This window comes from Natrix helvetica (genome assembly GCF_964273705.1).
Source record: "Natrix helvetica genome assembly, chromosome: 5".
NCBI classification, from domain to species: Eukaryota; Metazoa; Chordata; class Lepidosauria; order Squamata; family Natricidae; genus Natrix; species Natrix helvetica.
Genome location: NC_138551.1, coordinates 8,205,302 through 8,227,356, shown reverse-complemented (window position 1 = coordinate 8,227,356; position 22,055 = coordinate 8,205,302). Strand labels below are relative to the sequence as shown.

General features: G+C 45.6%; 1 protein-coding gene across 2 annotated transcripts in view; it reads left to right on the top strand.

Annotated features, from left to right (window-relative positions):
- The window catches only part of CHRD (chordin), a gene marked incomplete at its 5' end in the record, with an annotated part of 64,006 nt that overhangs the window by 270 nt on the left and 41,681 nt on the right, over nucleotides 1-22,055 (top strand). For both annotated transcript variants that reach the window (XM_081953621.1, XM_081953622.1), the window contains 6 exons: nucleotides 6,556-6,659; nucleotides 9,811-9,937; nucleotides 13,528-13,674; nucleotides 14,331-14,448; nucleotides 19,765-19,861; nucleotides 21,427-21,568. In XM_081953621.1, the coding sequence (XP_081809747.1) occupies nucleotides 6,556-6,659; nucleotides 9,811-9,937; nucleotides 13,528-13,674; nucleotides 14,331-14,448; nucleotides 19,765-19,861; nucleotides 21,427-21,568 (735 nt within the window). The remainder of the gene's footprint in view (nucleotides 1-6,555; nucleotides 6,660-9,810; nucleotides 9,938-13,527; nucleotides 13,675-14,330; nucleotides 14,449-19,764; nucleotides 19,862-21,426; nucleotides 21,569-22,055) is intronic.

The following is a 22,055-nucleotide window of genomic DNA, read 5'->3' as shown; positions in this document are numbered from 1 at the left end:
CCTCTGCTCAAGCAAGAGACTTTATGCCATTTCAGACAAACGGTTCTCCAACATCTTCTTAAAATCTTCCAGTGTTGGAGCATTCACAACTTCTGGAGGCAAGTAGTTCACTGATTAATTGTTCTCGCTAGTAGGAAGTTTCTTCTTAATTCCAAATTGCTTCTCTCCTTGGTTTCCATCCGTTCGTTTGCTTCTCGTCTTGTCTTCTGCTGCTTTCTACTCCCTCTTCTTTGTAGAATATAGAATAGCAGAGTTGGAAGGGACCTTGGAGGTCTTCTAGTCCAACCCCCTGCTCAAGCAGGAGACCTTGTACCATTTCAGACAAACGGCTGTCCGATCTCTTCTTAAAAACTTCCAGTGTTGGAGCATTCACAACTTCTGCAGGCAAGCTGTTCCACCGATTAATTCTTCTAACTTTCGGGAAATTTCTCCTCAGTTCCAGGTTGCTTCTCTCCTTGATTAGTTTCCACCCATTGCTTCTTGTCCTGCCCTCAGGCGCTTTGGAAAATAGCTTGACTCCCTCTTCTTTGCAGAATATAGAATATAGAATAACAGAGTTGAAAGCGACCTTGGAGGTCTTGTAGTCCAAACCCCTGCCTAGGCAGGAAACCCTATACCGTTTCAGACAAATGGTTATCCAACATCTTCTTAAAGACTTCCAGTGTTGGGGCATTCACAACTTCTGGAGGCAATTTCTGTCCCACTGATTAATTGTTCTAACTGTCAGGAAATTTCTCCTCAGTTCTAAGTTGCTTCTCTCTTTTATATGTTTCCATCCTTTACTCCTTGTCCTGCCTTCTGGTGTGACAGCAAAGATTTTTTAAAAAAAGAGTTGGTCCATACAAATCTTGCTATCAGAAAATTTCTCCTCAGTTCTAAGTTGCTTCTCTCCTTGATTAGTTTCCACCCATTGCTTCTTGTCCTGCCCACAGGTGCTTTGGAGAATAGCTTGACTCCCTCTTCTTTGGGGCAACCCCTGAGATATTGGAACACTGCTATCATGTCTCCCCTAGTCCTTATTTTCATTAAACCAGACACATCCAATTCCTGCAACCATCCTTCATATGTTTCAGCCTCCACCTTTTAGACCGTCCTCTCCGGGCCGCCCTCTTGGGAGAAGCTGGCGGGACCGAGGCGTCTCCAGCTGGCTTTGACGGCTTGAGCGCTGTCCCGGTCGCTGTGCTCGATCCCCGGACAACCCCGTCGGGGAAAAGGTGGACGCGTGGGGGAACTGGGCGCTCCCCCGCCTCCCCGGGTCCCACCGGCACTTGGAGAAATCTCGGAGGGGCAATGATGGGACGGTGGTATCGGAGGCGCGGAGCGTGTGCGTTGGAAGTGCGGGACACCCCCCCCCCCCCCTCTAACCCCGAAGAGCGCAGTGCCTACGGGGAACCGCGGGAACTGGGAACGTCCCAGGAGATGGGGGGTGGGGCAAACTGGTGGTCGAATGCAATATTGGAAAAAGGTAAAAACATCGCTGCTCACTATAGTCCATCCTAGTGCCCATTTTGAGAGAGAGATAGAGAGATAGAGAGATAGAGAGATAGAGAGATAGAGAGATAGAGAGAGAGAGAGAGAGAGAGAGAGGGGTGGGAGAGGAAAAGAATGGAAGAGGGCAGAGAGAGAGAGAGAGAGGTGGGAGAGGAAAAGAATGGAAGAGGAGAGAGAGAGGGAGGGAGGGCGGGAGGGAGAAAGAAAGTGGGGGAGGAAAAGAATGGAAGAGGGCACGTACTAGTGCAGGTAGGCAGTGGTCTATGTGCATACTGAGAGATACGAAATTGGACCCTAGGAAAATGGGACTCTGTGTGATTTTGCACAATCTTCCAAATTCTCAATTTTGTCAGGCTGCAGCTGAAGTTAGGCAGAAAAGAATGAAGCAATGCATTTTCTAAAGCACAGATGTTTGACACTTGGGGGGAAGAGAAATGAAGAGACAGAGTAGGTTGGAGAGTGAGGCAACGTGAAGGAGAGAGGAAGGGGAAGTAGAGAAGAGAAGGATGACAGAGGGAAGAAAGGAGGTAGGGAGGAGGAGAGAGGGAGAAGAGGCAAGGAAGTGACGGATAGGGTATAAATGTGGTGTATAGAAAGCAGAAGAACAAATGATAGTCTTTGGGGGTGGATGGTAAGAATATTGATTAATACAAAATAGTATTGCTTATGATGTAATACAGAGAAGAGCAAGAAAGATGATGAGGGGACTGGAGGCTAAAATATATAAAGAATGGTTGCAGGAACTGGGTGTGTCTAGTTTGATGAAAAGAAGGACAAGGGGAGACATGATAGGAGCCTTCCAATATCTCAGGGGTTGCCACAAAGAAGAGGGAGTCAAGCTATTCTCCAAGGCACCTGAGGGTAGAACAAGAAGCAATGGGTGGAAACTAATCAAGGACAGAAGCAACCTAGAACTGAGGAGAAACTTCCTGACAGTTAGAACAATTAATCAGTGGAACCGAAATTGCCTCCAGAAGTTCTGAATGCCCCAACACTGGAAGTCTTTAAGAAGATGTTGGATAGCCATTTGTCTGAAATGGTATAGGGTTTCCTGCCTAGGCAGGGGGTTGGACTAGAAGACCTCCAAGGTCCCTTCCAACTCGGCTATTGTATTGTATTGTATGTGGTTATTTGTATGAAAATAAAAAACAAAACAAAAAAAGTTTATATATAAAGAGAGTGAGGCAAATTGGTCAAGGTCACCTTATTTACACAAGGGGTGATCGCGAGGGAGCTGAGCTGGGAGTGTCCTGGGAGGCAGAGATGGGGGGGGGGGCAGGGGGCAGAGTGGGGGATGGCAAATTGGTGGAGTGGCCTTGGGATGCAATTTTGGAGAGGCTGACACAAAGAGGAGGAGGCTCCACCTATTCTCCAAAGCACCGGGAAGCAGGGCAAAAAATGGAAAGGCCACCATTTAAATATCTGAAATGGTATAGGGTTTCCTGCTTGAGCAGGGGGTTGGACTAGAGGACCTCCAAGGCCCCTTCCCACTCTGCTCTTCTGTATTCTGCTCCTCAGCGCAACCCTCTCCCATCCTTTCCCATGACCCTCCCACGACCCTCTCCCGTCTTTCCCCCACCTGATGGCGTTAACAGGAACAGAATTGGAAGGGACCTGGGAGGTCATCTAGTCCAACCCCCTGCTCACACAGGAGGCCTATACTAGGGATTTCTGAATGTGGGAAGGACCTCTGAGGAGGTGCAGCCACACCTTCTGAGTTCTGTTAGATCTGCAGTTTAGGTGAGAAAGGGACTCCCGGGGTGACGCTGGGACAGATTTTTGGAATTAAAATGCAGTGGGGGCAGCGGGGGGCGAGAGGCAGATGGTGTATGAGTCCCGTTCGGTCATTGAAATCAAGTAGGTGAGTGCAGGTTCTCCTTCATTCTGGCCTCATTCCCCACTTGCTTGTCTTGAGTATTCACACGTGTCAATTTGTTTTAGCGTTAGTTTTTTATTTTCTGCTTTCTTCGTGGGAACGATCCTTGATTATGTGTCTCCACTGTGGAGCGCTCCCCTCTGCAGAGGTTTCACTTGTTAAATGCACACTTTTTCTGGATTCACACCATATTCCAAGATGATGGTGCGGTGAAATGCTCTCTAATGGTTTCTTTATTTTTTTATTATTCTCTGCGATTCTCTTAAGTGCTGTACCTTATGATGCATGACGAATGTCTTTTTATGTACACTGAGAGCATCTGCACCAAAGACAAATTCATTGTGTGTCCAATCACACTTGGCCAATAAAGAATTCTATTCTATTCTATTCTCTCTCTTTTTCTCTTTTTCTATTTATTCTATTTTTCATTCCATTCCATTCTATTCTATTCTTTTTCTATTCTGTTATATTCTCTTTTTCTATTCTATTCTATTTTCTATTCCATTCCATTCCATTCTTTCCTATTCCATTCTATTCTATTCTTTTTCTATTCTGTTATATTCTCTTTCTATTCTATTCTATTTTCTATTCCATTTCATTCCATTCTTTCATATTCTATTCTGTTCTATTCTTTTTCTATTCTATTCTATTCTATTCCATTCCATTCTATTCTATTCTTTTTCTATTCTATTCATTTTTCTATTCTATTCTCTTTTTTATTCTATTCTATTCTCTTTTTTATTCTATTCTATTCTATTCTCTTTTTCTATTCTATTCCATTCTATTCTATTCTGTTCTGTTTTTTCTATTCTATTCTATTCCATTCTTTTCTTTTCTATTTCATTCTATTCTCCCCCCCCCCATTCCATTCCATTCCATTCTATTCTGTTCTATTCTCTTTTTCTATTCTATTCTCTTTTTCTATTCTATTCTATTCTCTTTTTCTATTCTATTCTTTTCTCTTTTTCTATTCATTCTTTGCCCAATATATAAAGTATAGTTGTTTATATAAATGCAGCAATGGCTAAACCCTTAGCTGGTCTGGATAGTTGTGTTGTATGAATGTAGTATAGCTACTTAGTGTCTCAAATACTGGTAATCTTGGTTCAAGCCTCTTTTGTCCATCTGCTTGAATTCCAACTCTAGCAAGGATTTTAAAAAAAACATTCTCTGGATGGCCCAAACAGATGTAGGGTCTCCTGCTTGGGCAGGGGGTTGGACTAGATGACCTGCAAGGCTCCTTCCAACTCTGTTCATCTTTTTTATCTTTGCTGTCACACGTCTGAAGGCAGCAGAAGAAGTAAAGGAGGGAAACTTATCAAGGAGACATCCAACCGAGAACTAAGGAGAAATTTCCTAACAACTAGAACAAGGAATCAGTGGAACTACTTGCCTCTGGAAGTTGTGGGTGGTCCATCACTGGAGGTTTTTAGGAAGAGATTGGACAGCCATTTGTCTGAAATGGACTTCTTGCTTGAACGAGACTAGAAGACCTCCAAGGTCCCCTCCAACTCTGTTTTCTGTTACATTTTAACATTGATGGCAATAACCAGGTTGGAGGGGAAATCCTTGGGGAAATTCTGATTCAAAGGAATGCTTCCTGGGGGGCGAGATAAAAGAATAGGGACTGTAGGAGATGGTGATTTGGATCAGCTGATTGGTCATAAATGGACATGGGGGAGGGGGGAAGAGTGGGATAACAATAAAGTAGCAAGCAAATTGTTTCCTCTCCAGTTTGGGACTGTTGGGAGGGGATGGGATAGGATGGGTTGGAATAGAATAGAATAGAATAACAGAGTTGGAAGGGACCTTGGAGGTCTTCTAGTCCAACCCCCTGCCTAGGCAGGAAACCCTACACCACTTCAGACAAATGGTTATCCAACATCTTCTTAGAAACATCCAGTGTTGGAGAATTAACAACTTTTGGAGGCAAGTTGTTTCGTTGATTAATTGTTCTCACTGTCAGGAAATTCTCCCTTAGTTCAAGGTTGCTTCTGTCCTTGATTAGTTTCCACCCATTGCTTCTTGTTCTACCCCCAGGTGCCTTGGAGAATAGCTTGACTGCCTCTTCTTTGTGGCAACCCCTGAGATATTGGAAGACTGCTATCATGTCTCCCCTAGTCCTTCTTTCTATTAAACTAAACATACCCATGGTGTAAGAGTGTGTGGGAAGGACCTTGGGACACAGGATGAAGGTCCAACAGTCTAGGCCTCCCTGGAAACAGCGAAAGTGTCAGAGTTTTGGCAGCGTGACTAGGTTTAAGTGATACACCGAGGAGCAACAACACAGCACACAGAGCCTAAAGACAATTAACAGTGGTTTGTTTACAACTATGTACAGACAAACACATGCAGAAGATAAAACCCCTTACCATTCACTACAGACACAAGGAGAGAACTGAATACATGCTGAGAAGAAGAAACACCCTCTAATAGCCACCTATATATAGACTTGTGTGGACCTCCCAGTGGTGGGTTCCGGATCCCGTTGCAACCAGTACAGTGCAACGGGGCCTGGCGGCCAGCACATGAACACGCGCAACATCACCCGCATGCGTCCTTATCTCCTGCGACCCTCCGCGGCGCTCCAGCTGCTCAGCGGAGCGTCGCACAGGTGCCATACGCTCCGTGCGCATGCACGGAAGCACCAAAAAGCTCAAAAACAGGTAAGGATGGCGGGCGGGCCCTCCAGAGCACCGTACCGGAATGGTACCCGGTGATCCCGGCAGGCACCTGTAGGCCCATACCGGAGCGTACTGCCTGCAACTCACCACTGGGACCATCCATCAGAGTCTTAAAAGGGTTATACTATAGGTATAACCAACTTTATTTCATCAGCCTAGCCTTCAGCTTACAAACTACAGCTTACAATCTTACATCAGATGGCAGCTATTAAATCCTCAGGGCCTTGACAGGAAAACTGGCCCGCCATGCTTCTGCTAGCGAAAACGGGGCTCGGGAACCCCACAGGCGTCCCCGACATGCGTGAAGTCAAGCTAACCATTCCCCCCCCAGCCCACCCAAAGTCAAACACAACCCTGCTGCGGCCCTCAATGAAATTTGACAACCACAGTTCCAGGTGATGATATGATAAGCAGCAGCTCACACCACAGATGGGGGAAAAAACATGGCAGCCAGCTCAAGGCATTGGATTTCTGGCGCACTCAAAACCCTTTTTTCCTTTGCAGGATGTTATTTCGGTGGCCAGTTCTACACCTTGGAGGATACCTGGCATCCTGATTTAGGGGAACCCTTTGGCATTATGCACTGTGTGGTGTGTACCTGCGAACCGGTAAGTGTCATTTGAAGATGCAGGTGAAATTCCGGACAGAAATAAGTCAGGGGGGGGGGAGTTTAAAAATATAATGGTTATATATGTATACTTTTTTTGTGTGTGTTTCAAAAAGAAGAAGAAGCTGGAGGATATATGGTAAAATTAAAGATGTTTATTGAAATGAAATTATAAATATAAACATAAAATGGAGCTTGCTCAGAGGCTGAAATACACCGAGTGAATGGATGAAGAGTGTGGAACAGAGGATAGAGGTAAAGGGAAAAAGAGAGAGGGTCAGGAGAGAAGGCGAGGAGAGGAGGAGAGAAAGAAGGAGTGGAAAGGGGAGAGAGGAGAAGGAGAGAGGAAGGGGAAGTAGAGAAGAGAAGGACAACAGAAGGAAGAAAGGAGGTAGGGAGGGGGAGGAAAGAGGGAGAAGAAAGTGATGGACAGGGTACAAATATGGCGTATGGAGAGCAGAAGAGCCAATAATCGTTCTTGGGGGTTGATGGTAAGACGAATTGATGCAAATCTGTAATAATATAAAATAAATGTTGGTTAGGTAACAGTACACATGTGGTTATTTGTTGTGAAAATGAAAAAATAAAAAAAACTTTATTTAAAAAAAGGGCAGGTGTGCGGTTGAATTGGCCAGATTTCTCAGGGTTCTGGAACAAGGGATCCTGATGCAAATACTCCTTAACTTACAATCGTTTGTTTAGTGACCATTGGAAGTTATGACACCAGTGGGAAAAAAAGTGACTGATGACCATTTTCCACACTTATGACCGTCGCAGCATCCCCACGGCCATATGATTTACATTCCGATGCTTGACACTCAGTTCATTTAAAAAAAAAAAACAGTTTATTGATACATTTTCAGTTTACATGCATAAGTGCTTGGTGACCAGCATATTGTCTGGATACATAATACTACTTTTCCATTTGTAGGACAGGCCCTTGTTCAAAATTATTACGTATCTTCTTTTTCTTTTATTTTTAACGTTCATCTGCACAATCTAGTATTTTTAAAAAAATTACGTCTCCTTCTGTAGTTCTTTCCTCATTTTTCCAGTACTGTGCAAAAACAATTCTTGCAGCTGACAAGGCATTGTGTCAGCGTTCCAAATATCATGCAGAATTAAATCCGAGTCCAAGGCAGGGCTATCCTTAAAGTCCCAATTTAATAAGACAGACATGTTGGCAACGAACTGTGGAATCCCAAATCTGAAAACTTCCTGGGATTCCACCCAGTTGAAAGTTCATGATCTTATCCCCATACCCATAAATCCATCACATGGTCCAATCGTCTTCGGCCACGTTGGCATCTCCACCCAGCTGGTTCCAGTCAGGTGTAGAGGTGCAGAGACAAAAGATGACCTTGGCTTCTATGTTGCATTTGTGCTGATAACATAAAAAAACAGCTTTCTGCCTGGATGGCTCCTAGGGTGAGCCGATAGACAGAAAAGGGAAGGTTGTGTTCTTTTATGATACAGCCTATTGTGCCTTAAAATGGCTTCTACTGTACTGCTGTAAAATGGCTTCTACTGTACAGTGCAGTGGAGTTGCCATGGTAATGGCTTCTCAGTACTCCACAAGGGGGCTCCCTCTGGTAAGGGGAAAATCCAACATTAGAAATTACATTTGGTCCGGACATTTTCCCCCTATAAATAAATACCCGGGCAACGGCAGGTTATTGGCTAGTATATTTTATAAATAGAATCTTACACAGGTTCCTTTAAGGATTGGTGCTAACAGCAAGTAGTCCTCCACTTACAACCTAGTGACTGAAGTTACAACAGAACTAAAAAAAGGGGGATTTGCGACCCTTTTTCCACACTTAAAAACATTGCAGCATCCCGTCCATGGTCATGTGATCGAAATTCTGCTGCTTGGCGACTGATTCATATTTATCACGGTCGCAGTGTCCTGGGACCACGTGAGCAACGTTTCACCCCCAAAACGTCTGTTGCTAAGTAAGACAGTTGTTAAGTATGTTTTGCCCCATTTTACGATCTTTCTTGTCAGCGTTGCTAAGTGAATCCCTGCAGTTGTTAAGTTAGTATCAGTGTTTTTAAGTGAATCTGGCTATTCCCATTGGTTACTTGCTTGTCAGAAGGTCCTCAAAGGGGATCACATGACCCCGGGACGCTGCAACCGTCATAAAAGTGAGTCAGTTGCCAAACATCCGAATTTGGATCATGTGATCATGGGGAAGCTGCAATGGATGTAAGTGTGAAAAATGGTCACACGTCACCTTTTCCAGCGCCATGGTAACTTCGAACGCACACTGAATTAATGGTCGTATGTCAGGATGATCTGTCGTATGTCGAGGATGATCTCTCCTTTGCATAACAAGAACAATTCAAAATTGCTTCCTCCCACACTTCGAAGGAATAGTAAGATCAGTGTAAGATCAGTGTAAGATCCATGTAAGATAGTAAGATCAGTGTGAAAATAATTTGGATCTATTTGGCTGCCAAAAGTTGATGCCATATTCATAAACCAGGCAAAATATTGATGACTAGTTGATAACCTGCCGTTGCCCAGGTATTTATTTTTCCTAATCCTATATTAGACAGGACTAAGCCCCGATTTTGTTGAAAATGTAGAAATTAACATAATTTAATTCCTAATGTTGGATTTTCCCCCTTACCAAAGGATGCCCCCTTGTGGAGTACTGTGGAGCCATTATCATGGCAACTCCACTGCACTGTACAGTAAAAGCCATTTTACAACAGTACAGTAGAAGCCGTTTGAAGGCACAACAGGCTGTATCTTAACAGAATACACATCCCGAGGGGTGTTAGGGGTGTCTTAAGTCCACAGTATTTGTTTCCAGAGAGTAAGTCCTCTGTGTCCCAAGTTTGGTTGAGATTGCCATTTCTAGATAGGTAGGTAGGTAGGTAGGTAGGTAGGTAGGTAGGTAGGTAGATAGATGATAGATAGATAGATAGATAGATAGATAGATAGATAGATAGATAGATAGATGATAGATAGAGAGATAGAGATAGAGAAGTAATTGTAGCATTCAATGCAAAATGACAGGAGGACTTTGCCTGGATGGAAAGGTTCTGCATTGTCTTTAATAAAACACAAAAGTGCTAGGATTCATCTCTCCAAAACTGGAATATAATATATTGTCAGAATTTTCTATTTTTTCCCCCTCCAGCAGAGGAATCGGAGAGGGAAACCGGCAGGCAAAGTCAGCTGTAAGAACATTAAGCATAGCTGCCCCAAACTTCCTTGTGCCGAAGCTATTGTGCTTCCAGGACAATGTTGCAAATCCTGCCCCAAAGGTAAGTAAATTACAGGTGGTCCTCACTTAACTGATGGCCTTGTTTTGTGACCATTCAAAGCCCTGCGCCCTAGAGTGGAACCTACAGCTCTGGAGCTGCATGCGGCTCTTTCATCCCCCTGCTGTGGCTCCCTGTCGGCTGAACCCACCACTGGCTGGCCCCGCCCCTCGCCCTCCCCTTCCAGTCACTCCTCGCCTAGCCTGAGAGATATGAGAGAAACAGAGAAACAGAGACAGACAGACAGACAGACAGACAGAAAGATGAGAGACAGAGATTGAGAGAAAGAGAGAGGGAGAAAGAGAGAAAGAAAGAGAGAGAGACACACACACAGAGAGATAACCATTTCCCGCAGGAAACACCGGGAGCCACAAAACCTGGGTTGGCGTGGCTTGCTTGTGTATCATGTGACTGGGCGGGAGTGAGTGATGTCAAGTTGGCCACACCCACCCAGGTTTTGTAGCTCCCGGTGTTTTCTTTTCTGTGGGAAACGGGTCCAAATGGTTCTTTGAGTGTTTAAGGTTGTCGACCCTTGTCCTAGAGAGTCGGACATGACTGGACAAGGGAGACCTTTACTTTTATACAGTTCCAAGTTTCCAACAACGTGGAAACGAGGAAGAACGCTCTACCGCCTTTATGCCTAGCCTGAGCTCGTCTGAGCCTAGTGGTGAGAGCTGCATCTCTTCCACCATCTTACCACCTCTGCCCCTGTGCCTGGCCCATTTGATGTTTGCTTACCTGATCGCTGTGTCATCGGTTCATTCGGCAGGGATTCATGAGGACTAGGAGGAGCTCTCTCTCTCTCTCTCTCTCTCTCTCTCTCTCTCTCTCTCTCTCTCTCTCTCTCTCTCTTTCTCTTTTGGCAGAGAAAGAGTGAAACGGAGTTCTTGGAACTGTAGACACCCTTACACACTCACTCACACACACACACACACATGTTCTCTTGGCAGGCATAGCCTACAGAAGATTTCCTAGAACAGTCTGTCCCCCGCCCCCACCCCTCGCCCCACCGGCGTCCTTCTCTCCCTCCGTCAGTTGCCTGCCTCTTTTTCCGCCTCGACTCCGATGTTCAGTGCAGGCTTTGCATCAGTTGGCAGACAGGAGGCATCCATTAGGGCCGATGTAACCTCCTCTCTTGTTTATTTGGTGTGTTGGTTTTCGGTGCCCTGCTTTCCCTTGTATAGTCTATGTTTCCCGTTTGTTTAGCTTTCCCGCGATGACTAAGGAGGCGATGTGTTTATCGCCGTAACACCCTGCACACACCTGCCCTTGTCTGCTCCCAACAGCTGGACAGGGCCAATGTTTGGACAGAAGGAAGTTGTCTGGAGCCATCTGGGTACCATGAGCAAAAGGCTTGGAGTTCAATACTAGATGGCCTGCACAGACAGCTACTGCCAGCGGTCTCCAAACTTGACAACTTTAAGACTTGTGGACTTCAACTCCCAGAATTCCTCAGCCAGCTTTGCTGGGAGTTGAAACCCACAAGTCTTAAAGTTGCCAAGGTTGGAGACCCCTGGCCTATGCTATGGAGATTCACAATCATCCAGATCACGGTTGTCCCAAAGGTGCTTCCCCCACACCCCAAATGCAACTGGACTTTCTTGGTTATTTTTTGATGTTGTTGGTTTTTTTTGAAAATATTTTGTTTCTCATCCAAGAAGCTGGATGACAAGCCAAAATCAAGAAGCTTCTTGGAAGAGAAGCCAAAACAAGCCAACACAGTTCTAGGCTGCATAAACAGAGGGATAGAATCAAGATGACGTGAAGGGTTAATACCACTTTATAATGCCTTGGTTAAGGCCACACTTCTGCCAACCTAGCAGTTCGAAAGCATGTAAAAATGCAAGTAGAAAAATAGGAACCACCTTTGGTGGGAAGGTATCACCTTCGGCGTTAGTCATACCGACCACATGACCACAGAGACGTCTTCGGACAGCGCTGGCTCTTCGGCTTTGAAACGGAGAGAGGTACCACCCCCTAGAGTCAGGAACGACTAGCACATATGTGCAAGGGAAACCTTTACCTTAGCTAAGGCCACACATGGAATACTTTGACATAACACTTAATCATTTTCTCGGCTCAGCTGATAAGGGAGGAGAGGCTGTGGCTTAGAGACTAATACAACTGCCTAACATGTAAAACAGCCCAGGTTGAAATCCCAGTAAGAGTATGGCTAGCTGATGAGAGCTAAACAGCTTGAAATAGATCTGTACTAGTCTCCCTTTATTTATTTATCAGCACAAATGCAACATAAAAATGGCTTCCTGCCTGGTGGAGCTGTTACAGCATAACTCTGGAACGCCTCAAGCAATTTCAAGCAAACGTGGTACACAGATGACTTACTTTCTGGAGACAAATACTGTGGGGGTAAGACACCCCACAGAGTGTGTGTTCTGTTAAGATGCAGCCTGTTGTGCCTTACAGTGGCTTCTACTGTAATGCCGTAAAATGGCTTCTACTGTACAACGCAGCGGAGTTGCCATGGTAATGGCTTCACAGTACTCCACAAGGGGGTTCCCTCTGTTAAGGGGAAAAATCCAACATTAGAAATGACATTTCCCCCCTATAAATAAATACCTGGACAATGCCGGGTTGATCAGCCAGTCTAGAATAGAATCGAACATTCTGACAAGCAAAGTCAGTGGGGAAACCAGATTCTGACTTAACTACCATGTGACTAACTTAAGAACGGCAAGGAAAAGTTGTAAAATGGGGGGAAACTCACTTCGCCTCTGCCTGGTTTAGCGACAGAAAATTGAGGCTCTGTTGTGATCTAGGACTCCGCGTATGAAAAATAATAATCACAAGGGGAATCAAATATCTCCCGTGTATATCATAGTAAGGACTGTGTTCTCTCTCTCTTTCACCCCGGCTCCGAATCCTCGGTTACTTTGCTGACACAGCAAAATAACAGCATTTGTTTTCGCTGTGTTGATTTCACCTTTGGGGTATTTGGGTTGGGAATTATGAGGGACCTGGCGTGAAAGCGAGACTTTGTCCTTTTTGTGGCCAGGAGTCTCGCTGAAGCGTCTGAAGCCTGCGGCCTGCGGCCTCGCCCAGCCGTTTACAAAACGCCACCCCAGCCTGCCTTTGAAAACCCGTAAATAAATAAAAAGCACATTTGGGCAGCGTTAAATCACCGCAGGGGGATGCCGTAAATTCTTCCCTTCCTATCACATGTGGGATTCCCTATTCTGACGCCACTCTGTTTGAAATGAGGGGGAATTCCAGGTACCCTTGCAATGTGGGAAACCCCTTTTGCCTAGTGTAATTGGGTGCAATTTAATTTCAGAGTTGGCCCCATAGACCAACCAGACCCAAAGTACCGTATTTTTCAGAGCATAAGATGCTCTGAAGTATAAGATGCACCTAGCTTTTGGGGAGGAAAATAAGGGAAATCTGCTTCTGCCTCCCAGCAATTTGCCTCCTTGCAACAAACAGCAAACAGTACAGCAAACTGTTTGTAGTGTTACGTTTCAGACTATACTTGTGCAGATGCTGTTAAAATTGATGTGGTAAGTCAAGGACTACCTGTAAACGGATTGGCTCTTATTTTTGATGCTTCATATCACTTCCTGTTCTCCCTCGTGCAGTCCCCACCAACATCGTGGAGAAGGGATCTGAGCAGCTGTTGGATAAGATGGAATACTCTCAGGAAAAAGAAGACGGCTTACACAGGAACTACAACGACCGTGCCTACTTCAGCTCTCAGGACTTGATCCGAGATGACAGCCAGATAGGTATGGGTGAGGCAATGCCCAGGTCCCAATTCCAGGGTGCATATTTTTACGTGTAAACACAAGATGTAGTGTTACAGACTTTTATCTTCCAGAGATATTTAATACACTCTTTCTCTCTCTCTCTCTCTCTCTCTCTCTCTCTCTCTCTCTCTCTCTCCTCCCTCCCTCCCTCCCTCCCTCCCTCCCTCCCTCTCTCTCTCTCTCTCTCTCTCTCTTTCTTTCTTTCTTTCTCAGCACACCCCGCTTTTGGCCTGGCAGGCCTCAGGGAAGCCTGCTGGGAGCAAAAACGGGGACCCCACCCCGCGTTTCTGGAGAACCTGTAGTAAAAAAAAAATGCTTTAAAAAGTTTTTTTTTTTAAAGTTCTTAAGCTCAGTTGTGCGAGGCATGATCATAGGAACATTTTTTAAAACTTTTAAAAGTATTTTTTACTACCTGTTCGGGCGAATGGGCCCCGAACTGGTAGCATTTCACCCCTGATGAGAATCCTCCCTCTGTCAGAATTTCAAATCTGGATTGCAACTCCTCCCAATTATAACTTTGAATCGCCGCTAAGTGGCCAGTCGTAAGCCGAGGACTGCCTGTATTTCAATAATAGATAAATTTCTTTCCAGATTTCGTGCAGTGTAAGATCACACCTCTTTTTTTTGCTTCCCAGATTTCGTGGCGTTGCTGATCGGGGGCCCAGATCCGAGGAGAGCTGCCTCCAGTGCGGTGGCGAAAGCCAGATTGACTCTCACACACATGCATCTGATCTTCTCCATTAACTATGAAAGGTGGGTGAGCCTCACTCGTGTCTCCATCTGATGTCTTAGTGGACAATCAATTAAATATGAACCAACAATGTGCAGCGGCAGCCAAAAAAAGCCAATGCAATCCTAAATTGCATTAACAGAAGGATACAATCAAGATCAAGTGAGGTACTAATACCGCTCGATAAAGCCTTAGTAAGACCACACCTAGAATACTACATCCAATTTTGGTCACCATGCTATAAAAAAGATGTGGAGACTCTAGAAAGAGTGCAGAGAAGAGCAACCAAGAGGATGAAGGGACTGGAAACTAAAACATATGATGAATGGTTGCAGTAACTGGGGATGTCTAGTTTAGTGAAAAGAAGGACTAGGGGAGACAGGATAGCAGTCTTCCAATATCTCAGGGGTTGCTACAGAGAGGAAGGGGTCAAGCTATTTTCCAAGGCACCTGAGGGCCAGACAAGGAATAATGGATAGAAAGCGATCCAGGAGAGATTCAACCTGGAAATAAGGAGAACAGTGAGAACAATCGACCAATGTTACAGAAGTTGCCTTCAGAAGTTGTGGGAGCTTCATCACTGGAAGCTTTCAAGAAGAGACTGGACTGCCATGGTGTAGGGCAGTAATGGCTAATCTTTTTTGGATTGCGTGCCAAAAGCGGAGGCAGCACAGGGAGTCGTGTGCAGGCGTGCCACACCCATAATGCTATGCACCCCCCCATGCGTATGCTTGCGCAACCAGCGCTCCTCCCAATTTGGCACACTTTTTCCCCCTCCCCAGGCTCCAGAGGCTTTCTAGGAGCTTGGGGAGGGCGAAAACAGCCTCCCCTGCCCACCATGGAGGCTCTCCAGAGGCTTCAGGAGCTTCCCTGAAGCCTCTGGAGGGCAAAAAACAGCCGTAGGGGCAAAGCGGAAGTTCGGGAATGGTGACTTCCGGTTTGCCCATAGGGCCGTTTTACATCCTCCGGAGACTTCAGGAGACTTCCCTGAAGGCTCCCAAGGGCGAAAAACGGCTTTAGAAGAAGGCCGAAGTCAGCTGGAGCTGATAGGGCAACACCTCACGAGCCCTAACAAATGTCTCCATGTGCCACCTGTGACACGCGTGCCATAGATTCGCCATCACGGGTTTAGGGTCTCCTGCTTGGACGGGGGGTTGGGCTAGATGACCTACAAGGTCCCTTCTAACTTGTTGTTTTGTTATTCTGATGTCCCCCCCTAGAATTATAGGAATGGGGAGGAGGAATTTCCCATAAGAGGCAAGGCCCAACCAATGACATTCAAGACAAACCCAGGAATCATAAAATGCATGAGTTGGAAGGAACTTCAGAGGTGATCTACTGTAGTTGAACCCTCTGGATAAGTGTAGGGATCTCCATGAGGATCCGTGAACGGTGGCCACCCAGCTCTGGTTTTAACAACTTCAGCAAGGGAGAAGCCACCCATGAGATGTACAACCTTGGCAACTTTCAGACTTCAATTCCCAGAATCCCCCCAGCCGGCCATGTTCAGCAGATGACACAAATTTATCCACGATATGATCAATGCCAAACTCTTCCTTGGGTTTCAATTCAGCTACAGTGCTATGAGCCTCAGTGGCGCAGTGGTTAGAGTGCAGTACTGCAGGCTACTTCTGTTGACTGCCGGCTGCCTACAATTCGGTAGTTCAAATCCCACCAGGCTCACGGTTGACTCAGCCTTACGTCCTTCTGAGGTGGGTAAAATGAGAACCCAGATTGTTTGGGGCAAGAGGCTGACTCTGTAAAATCGCTTAGAAAGGGCTGTAAAGCACTGCAAAGCAGTATATAAGCAGGGGTGAAATTCACCCAGTTCGGACTGGTTCGGGCAAACTGAATGTTAATTCTAATCTGGTTCACCGAACCGGTAGTTGCAAAGGCTGACTCCGTCCACTATGCCCTGTCACCTCCCAGGAGTCTCCATGCGGCCTGTTTTGGATGCCAGGTAAGAGCAGGGACCACGCAGAGGCTCGGGAGAGTGAAAAATGGGCCTCCCGGAGATTCAGGAAATGGGCCCGTTTCCAGCCTCTGGAGCTGGGGGAGGCTGTTTTTGCCCTCCCGGAGGCTCAAAAAAAGCCTCCAGAGCCTGGGGAGGGTGAAAAACAGGCGTGCTGGATGCTCTGGAAGTCCAAAATCAGGCCTGTTTGCGACCCCCAGAGGGTCTCCAGGGCCAGGAGGTCGCCGTTTTCACCCTCCCAAAGAAAGCCTCTGTACCCTGGGGAGGGCAAAAACATCTCCCCTGCCGCTGTGGTGCAGTAGCCGAGTAGGCCACGCCTACCATGGCCACGCCCACCCAGCAATTGGGCAGAGAAAACCGGTTGCTAGCATTTTCGAATTCCACCGCTGTACATAAGTCTAAGTGCTATTGCTAATGTCCTCTCCATGTCCCTATCTTTGCCCTCCTACTCTCTAGTCCACTCTGATCAGCAGGTGGTATTTCTCCAATGGCTTTTACGAAAGGCCAGGCACGGGGGAATTCTAGTGTCAGCGTTCCAAATATCATGCAGAATTAAATCAAGAGTCCAAGGCAGAGCTATCCTTAAAGTTCCAATTTAATAAGACAGACCTGTTGGCACAAACTGTGGAATCCCAAATCTAAAAGCTTCCTGGGATCCCACCCAGTGGAAAGTTCATGATCTTATCTCCACACCCATAAATCCATCACATGGTCCAATCTTCCTCTGCCATGCTGGCATCTCCACCCATTCAGTTCCGGTCAGATGTAGAGGTGCGGAGACAAAAGATGACCTTGGGCTTCTAGAAAGGAATGACAACAACACATCCCACTATTCTACTCCTTTCTATTCCCCCTCCCAATTACTACACTATTGAAACAGCATAGTAAAATAATAGAGAGTGTGACAGGCCAAAGATCCTAAAAGGGAATATAACTGCAGGCCTGAAATCTAGCTTGGCTTTGCTCAGGATTCATCCCTGCTCTCCCACACACAGTTAGGATGACTGAATACAACTTGGCAAGCCAGGAAGGAGGAGGGAGGGGGAACGGTGGGGTTTACGATCCAACGAACAGTTTGAGGGGGGCTTTATCGTTCCAGCCTCTGCAACATCCTCAAGTCTTTCTCCAAATAAAATGGGGTTTTTTTTGGGTGGGGTTTCATCTATCTGCCTTGTGCATGGCTGGGGAAGCAGAAGGAAGGAGAGAGGGGGGTACGGATTTTAATTGATGAACCTCCCCTCCTGCAATTGCAAAATTTGCTTGCTGCATGAACTGCCTCTTCAGGGAAGGGACAACGCACCCCCCCCCATCAAATCTGTTCTTTTCCAACCCTTTGCATAGCCGAGTGATGAGTAATTTCCAAATGTGTGTGCTCAGATTCCCCCCCCCCCCCCGCCAAACAGCCTTCGTGGTTGTTATGATTCCCAGCAAGGCCAAAAACATGACAGTTTCCCAACTCCGGAGAAGCCAAGATGCTCCCTCTGCCTTTGAGGGGGGGAGGGGGGAAGCGTGGAAAGGAATTGTTTTTGGCTGCCAAAAGCACCGTTTCCTTTATTTATTTATGTCGAGATTTGCACGGGGTGGGGGTGGGTTCGGTGAGCGTGGGGGGAGAGGGCTGTTTGTTCTTAACTTTTTCTCTCTTTTTTAGCAGCGATTGGGCCTCTCCGAAGGGGCACTTTTTGTAAAATTAGGATTGATAAAATTGCTTTTATTTCAAAGTCACGGTGAAAATTCAGTGTCCCGCTGAATATTTTTTCGGGGGGGGGGGAGGGAAAAAGCTTTACAAAATTAACTCCAGTGAGCGACTTTTATAAGCGCAGTTGGGACCAAAATTTCCATCGTGAAGTGAGGCCGTTGTTAAAAGAGTCACACCCACTTTAACGACCATTTTTGCCAGGGTTGTTAAGCAAATCACCCCATTGTTATGCAAATCTGGCATCCCCCTCCCCATTGACTTTGCATATCCAAAGCCCCTGGGGAGTTAGTAAATGGTGATCACGTGACCTCAGGACCCAACAACTGTTGTAAGTACATGTCGGTTGCCAAGGGCCCATATTTTGATCACATGACAGTGTGTGTGTGTGCTGCAAGAGTCATAAAGGCGAGGACTGGTCATAAGCCACTTTTTTTCTCTCTACTGGCCTCCTTTCCCATACTGTCATTAAATGAATCATCGTAGTTGAGGATTATCTATGTTCTGACCTCCGTATAGTAGGCAGATACTAGCAGTAACACCTTTTGATGTTCAATACAATACAATAGAATACAATAGCAGAGTTGGAAGGGACCTTGGAGGTCTTCCAGTCCAACCCCCTGCCTAGGCAGGAAACCCTATACCGTTTCAGACAAATGGCTATCCAGCATCTTCTTAAAGACTTCCAGTGTTGGGGCATTCACAACTTCTGGAGGCAACTTCTGTTCCACTGATTATTCAGATGGATAGCTAGAGAAACCTCAGGTAGTCCTCAACTTGCAACAGCTTAGTGTCTAGTCAATGGTGCTGAAAAAAGTGACTTATGACTGTTGTAAAATCTCCTTGGTCACTGTAATTTACATTCGGATGGGCTCACATTTATGACGATTGCAGTGTCCCCATCACTGATCCCTTTTTGCGACCTTCTGAGAAGCAGAAGGTCAATGGGGAAACCAAATTCACTTCACCATGTTATTCATTTAAGAACTGCAGTAACCAATGTGGCAAGAAAAGTCATCAAATGAGGCAAAACTCACTGGACGAATTTCTCATTTAGCAAGAAAGTTTTGGGCTCCGTTGGGCTCATACGTTGAGGACTATTTATAATCCCAATTTTTGCAAAGTGACTAATGTCAGGGTTCCAAATAGCATCCAAAAGTAAATCAGAGTCCGAGGCAAAGTATTGCTCAAAGTTCCAATTTATTAAGAGAGCCATGTTGGCACATCTGGGAAAACCCGAATCTGAAAGCTTCCCAGTTTCCCCCACCCAGTTGAAAGTTCAAGATCTTGCCCCCATACCCACAAGTCCATCCCATGGTCCAATCTCCCACTGCCATGCTGGCAGCTTCCACCCATCCAATTCTGGTCAGGTGCAGAGGTGCAAAAACAAAGGATGACCTTGGCTTTCTAGAAAGGATTTTGTTATGGCTACATCGCATCTCACTCCTTACAATCCCTCCTCCCGTTTTCCCACAGTAGATAAGGCATAGTAGAATAATAGAAAGTGTGGCAGGCCAAAGATCCAAAAGAAAAGATGGCTGCTGGCCTGGCAACTTCAACACCTGGAAGTCCTTTGTTGACGTTGAGAACCATTTCAGGAAACTCCCCCCAAAAAGAATATTTCTGTTGCTGGAGAGATAAATTTGACTCACATACTCTCTTTTTCTTGTCTAGGCTGAGCCAACCAATCCGTGTCCGTTTCTTGGAGCCAGATGGGACGGTCCTTTTCGAACATCCTATACAACAGGGCACCATCTTTCAAGATGGTATGGTAAGTGGACTACAATCAATCAGAGTAGCCCTGGAAGGAACCTTGGAGGTCTTCTACTCCATCCCCCTGCTCAAGCAAGAGATCCTATGTACCATTTAAGACAGACAGCTGTCCATTCTCTTCTTAAAAACCTCCAGTGATGGAGAACCCACAACCTCTGAAGGCAACTTCTGTTCCACTGGTTAATTGTCCTCACTGATAGAAAGTTACTCCTTAATCCGAGGACACAATTAATCCCTGCCCTTCTACTAATGAATTCATTAGTATTAATTTTGATTAATTAACTCTTATTAATTAGTGTTAATTAATTAATTGTACCAGTTGAACATAGAATAACAGAGTTGGAAGGGACCTTGGAGGACTTCTAGTCCAACGCCCTGCTTAGGCAGGAAACCCTTCACCACTTCAGACAAATGGTTATCCAACATCTTCTTAAAAGAATGGAATAGAATAGATAGGATGGGATGGGATAGGATAGGATAGGATAGAATAGAGTATGGGATGGGATGGGATGGGATGGGATAGGATATGGAATGGATTGGACTGGACTGGAATAGGATGGGATGGGATGGGATGGGATAGGATATGGAATGGATTGGAATGGAATGGAATAGAATAGGGATAGAATAGAATAGAATATGGGATGGGATGGGATAGGATAGGATAGGATAGATTAGAATATGGGATGGGATGGGATAGGATATGGAATGGACTGGAATGGACTGGAATAGAATAGGGATAGAATAGGGATAGAATAGAATAGAATGGAATGGAATGGAATAGAATGTGGGGTGGGGTGGGGTGGGGTGGGGTGGGATGGGATGGGATGGGACAGAATAGGATAGGATAGGATAGGATAGGATAGGATAGAATAGAATACAAAATGGAATGGAATAGAGGATGGGATGGGATGGGATGGGATGGGATAGGATAAAATAGAATAGAAATAGAATTAGAATAGAATAGAATAGAATATGGGGCGGGGTGGGATAGGATAGGATAGGATAGAATAGAATAGAATAGAAAATGGAATGGAATAGAGGATGGGATGGGATGGGATTGGATAGGATAAAATAGAATAGAATTAGAATTAGAATAGAATAGAATAGAAGGTGGGGTGGGATGGGATAGGATAGGATAGGATAGAATAGAATAGAATAGAATAGAATAGAAAATGGAATGGAATAGAGGATGGGATGGGATAAAATACAATAGAATTAGAATTAGAATAGAATAGAATAGAATAGAATAGAATAGAATAGAATAGAATAGAATAGCTTTATTGGCCAACTATGATTAGACACAGAAGGAAATTGTCTTTGGTGCAGATGCTCTCAATGTACATAAAAACTTCCAGTGTTGGAGCATTGTATGACCATATTCCTATTGTCTTCTCCTTTGGTGAAATGTATAAATATGAGTTCATCCTTTTTCTGTGGGAGTCCTTCCCACCATTTTCCAGATGGAATTCCTCCACTGCATATGTAGCAGTGCAATAGATGAACCTTGATTATTGGTTTTGGGGGCCCTGGGAATCAATCCACACCTCGCTCCTTCTTTTCTAGATCTGTGGCATGTGGCGGAATTTGCAGAAGGCTTCTATCCGGCTCTTGAAGGTGGATCAAATGCGCATCACCCTGATCACCCAGACTCATCCGGCAGGGGAGGTCCGAGGCCAGATTGTCAAGCACCGGGCCCTCTTTGCAGGTAATCTATCGTTTAGGCAACCAGGGTTATCCCGGGGAACGTTTTCAAGACTGGGAAGTTTTTAAATTTCCATGTCACAGAAAATAATCTACAAACCTGGTTCAAAAGGTAAGGCACCCAGTGTTATAGTCTGCCAGAGGAACCAATGGCGGATTCAGAGAGTGAGGAGGTTGGGGAGAAACATGGGCCAGTCCTGGAGTCTGGGGAAGGCTATGATGAGGGCTCTGCATCGGAGGTAGAGAGGTGGGCAGGGCCATCCAACAGTTATCAGCTGCCTTTGGAGTCGGAGATCAGTGGGGCAGAAGAACAACTGGAGCCTGTTCCCAGTGTGTGCATGAGCAGAGAACCCAGATGAAGGGAACAGCTAAAGAACAGAGGTCGACTTGGGAGGAAGGTCACAGGTGGACGATGAATGGCCCCACCCAGAGGAAATAAAAGAGGAGCGAAAGGGGAGTGGAGTTTGCAGGAGACAATTAGTTCGCTTAAT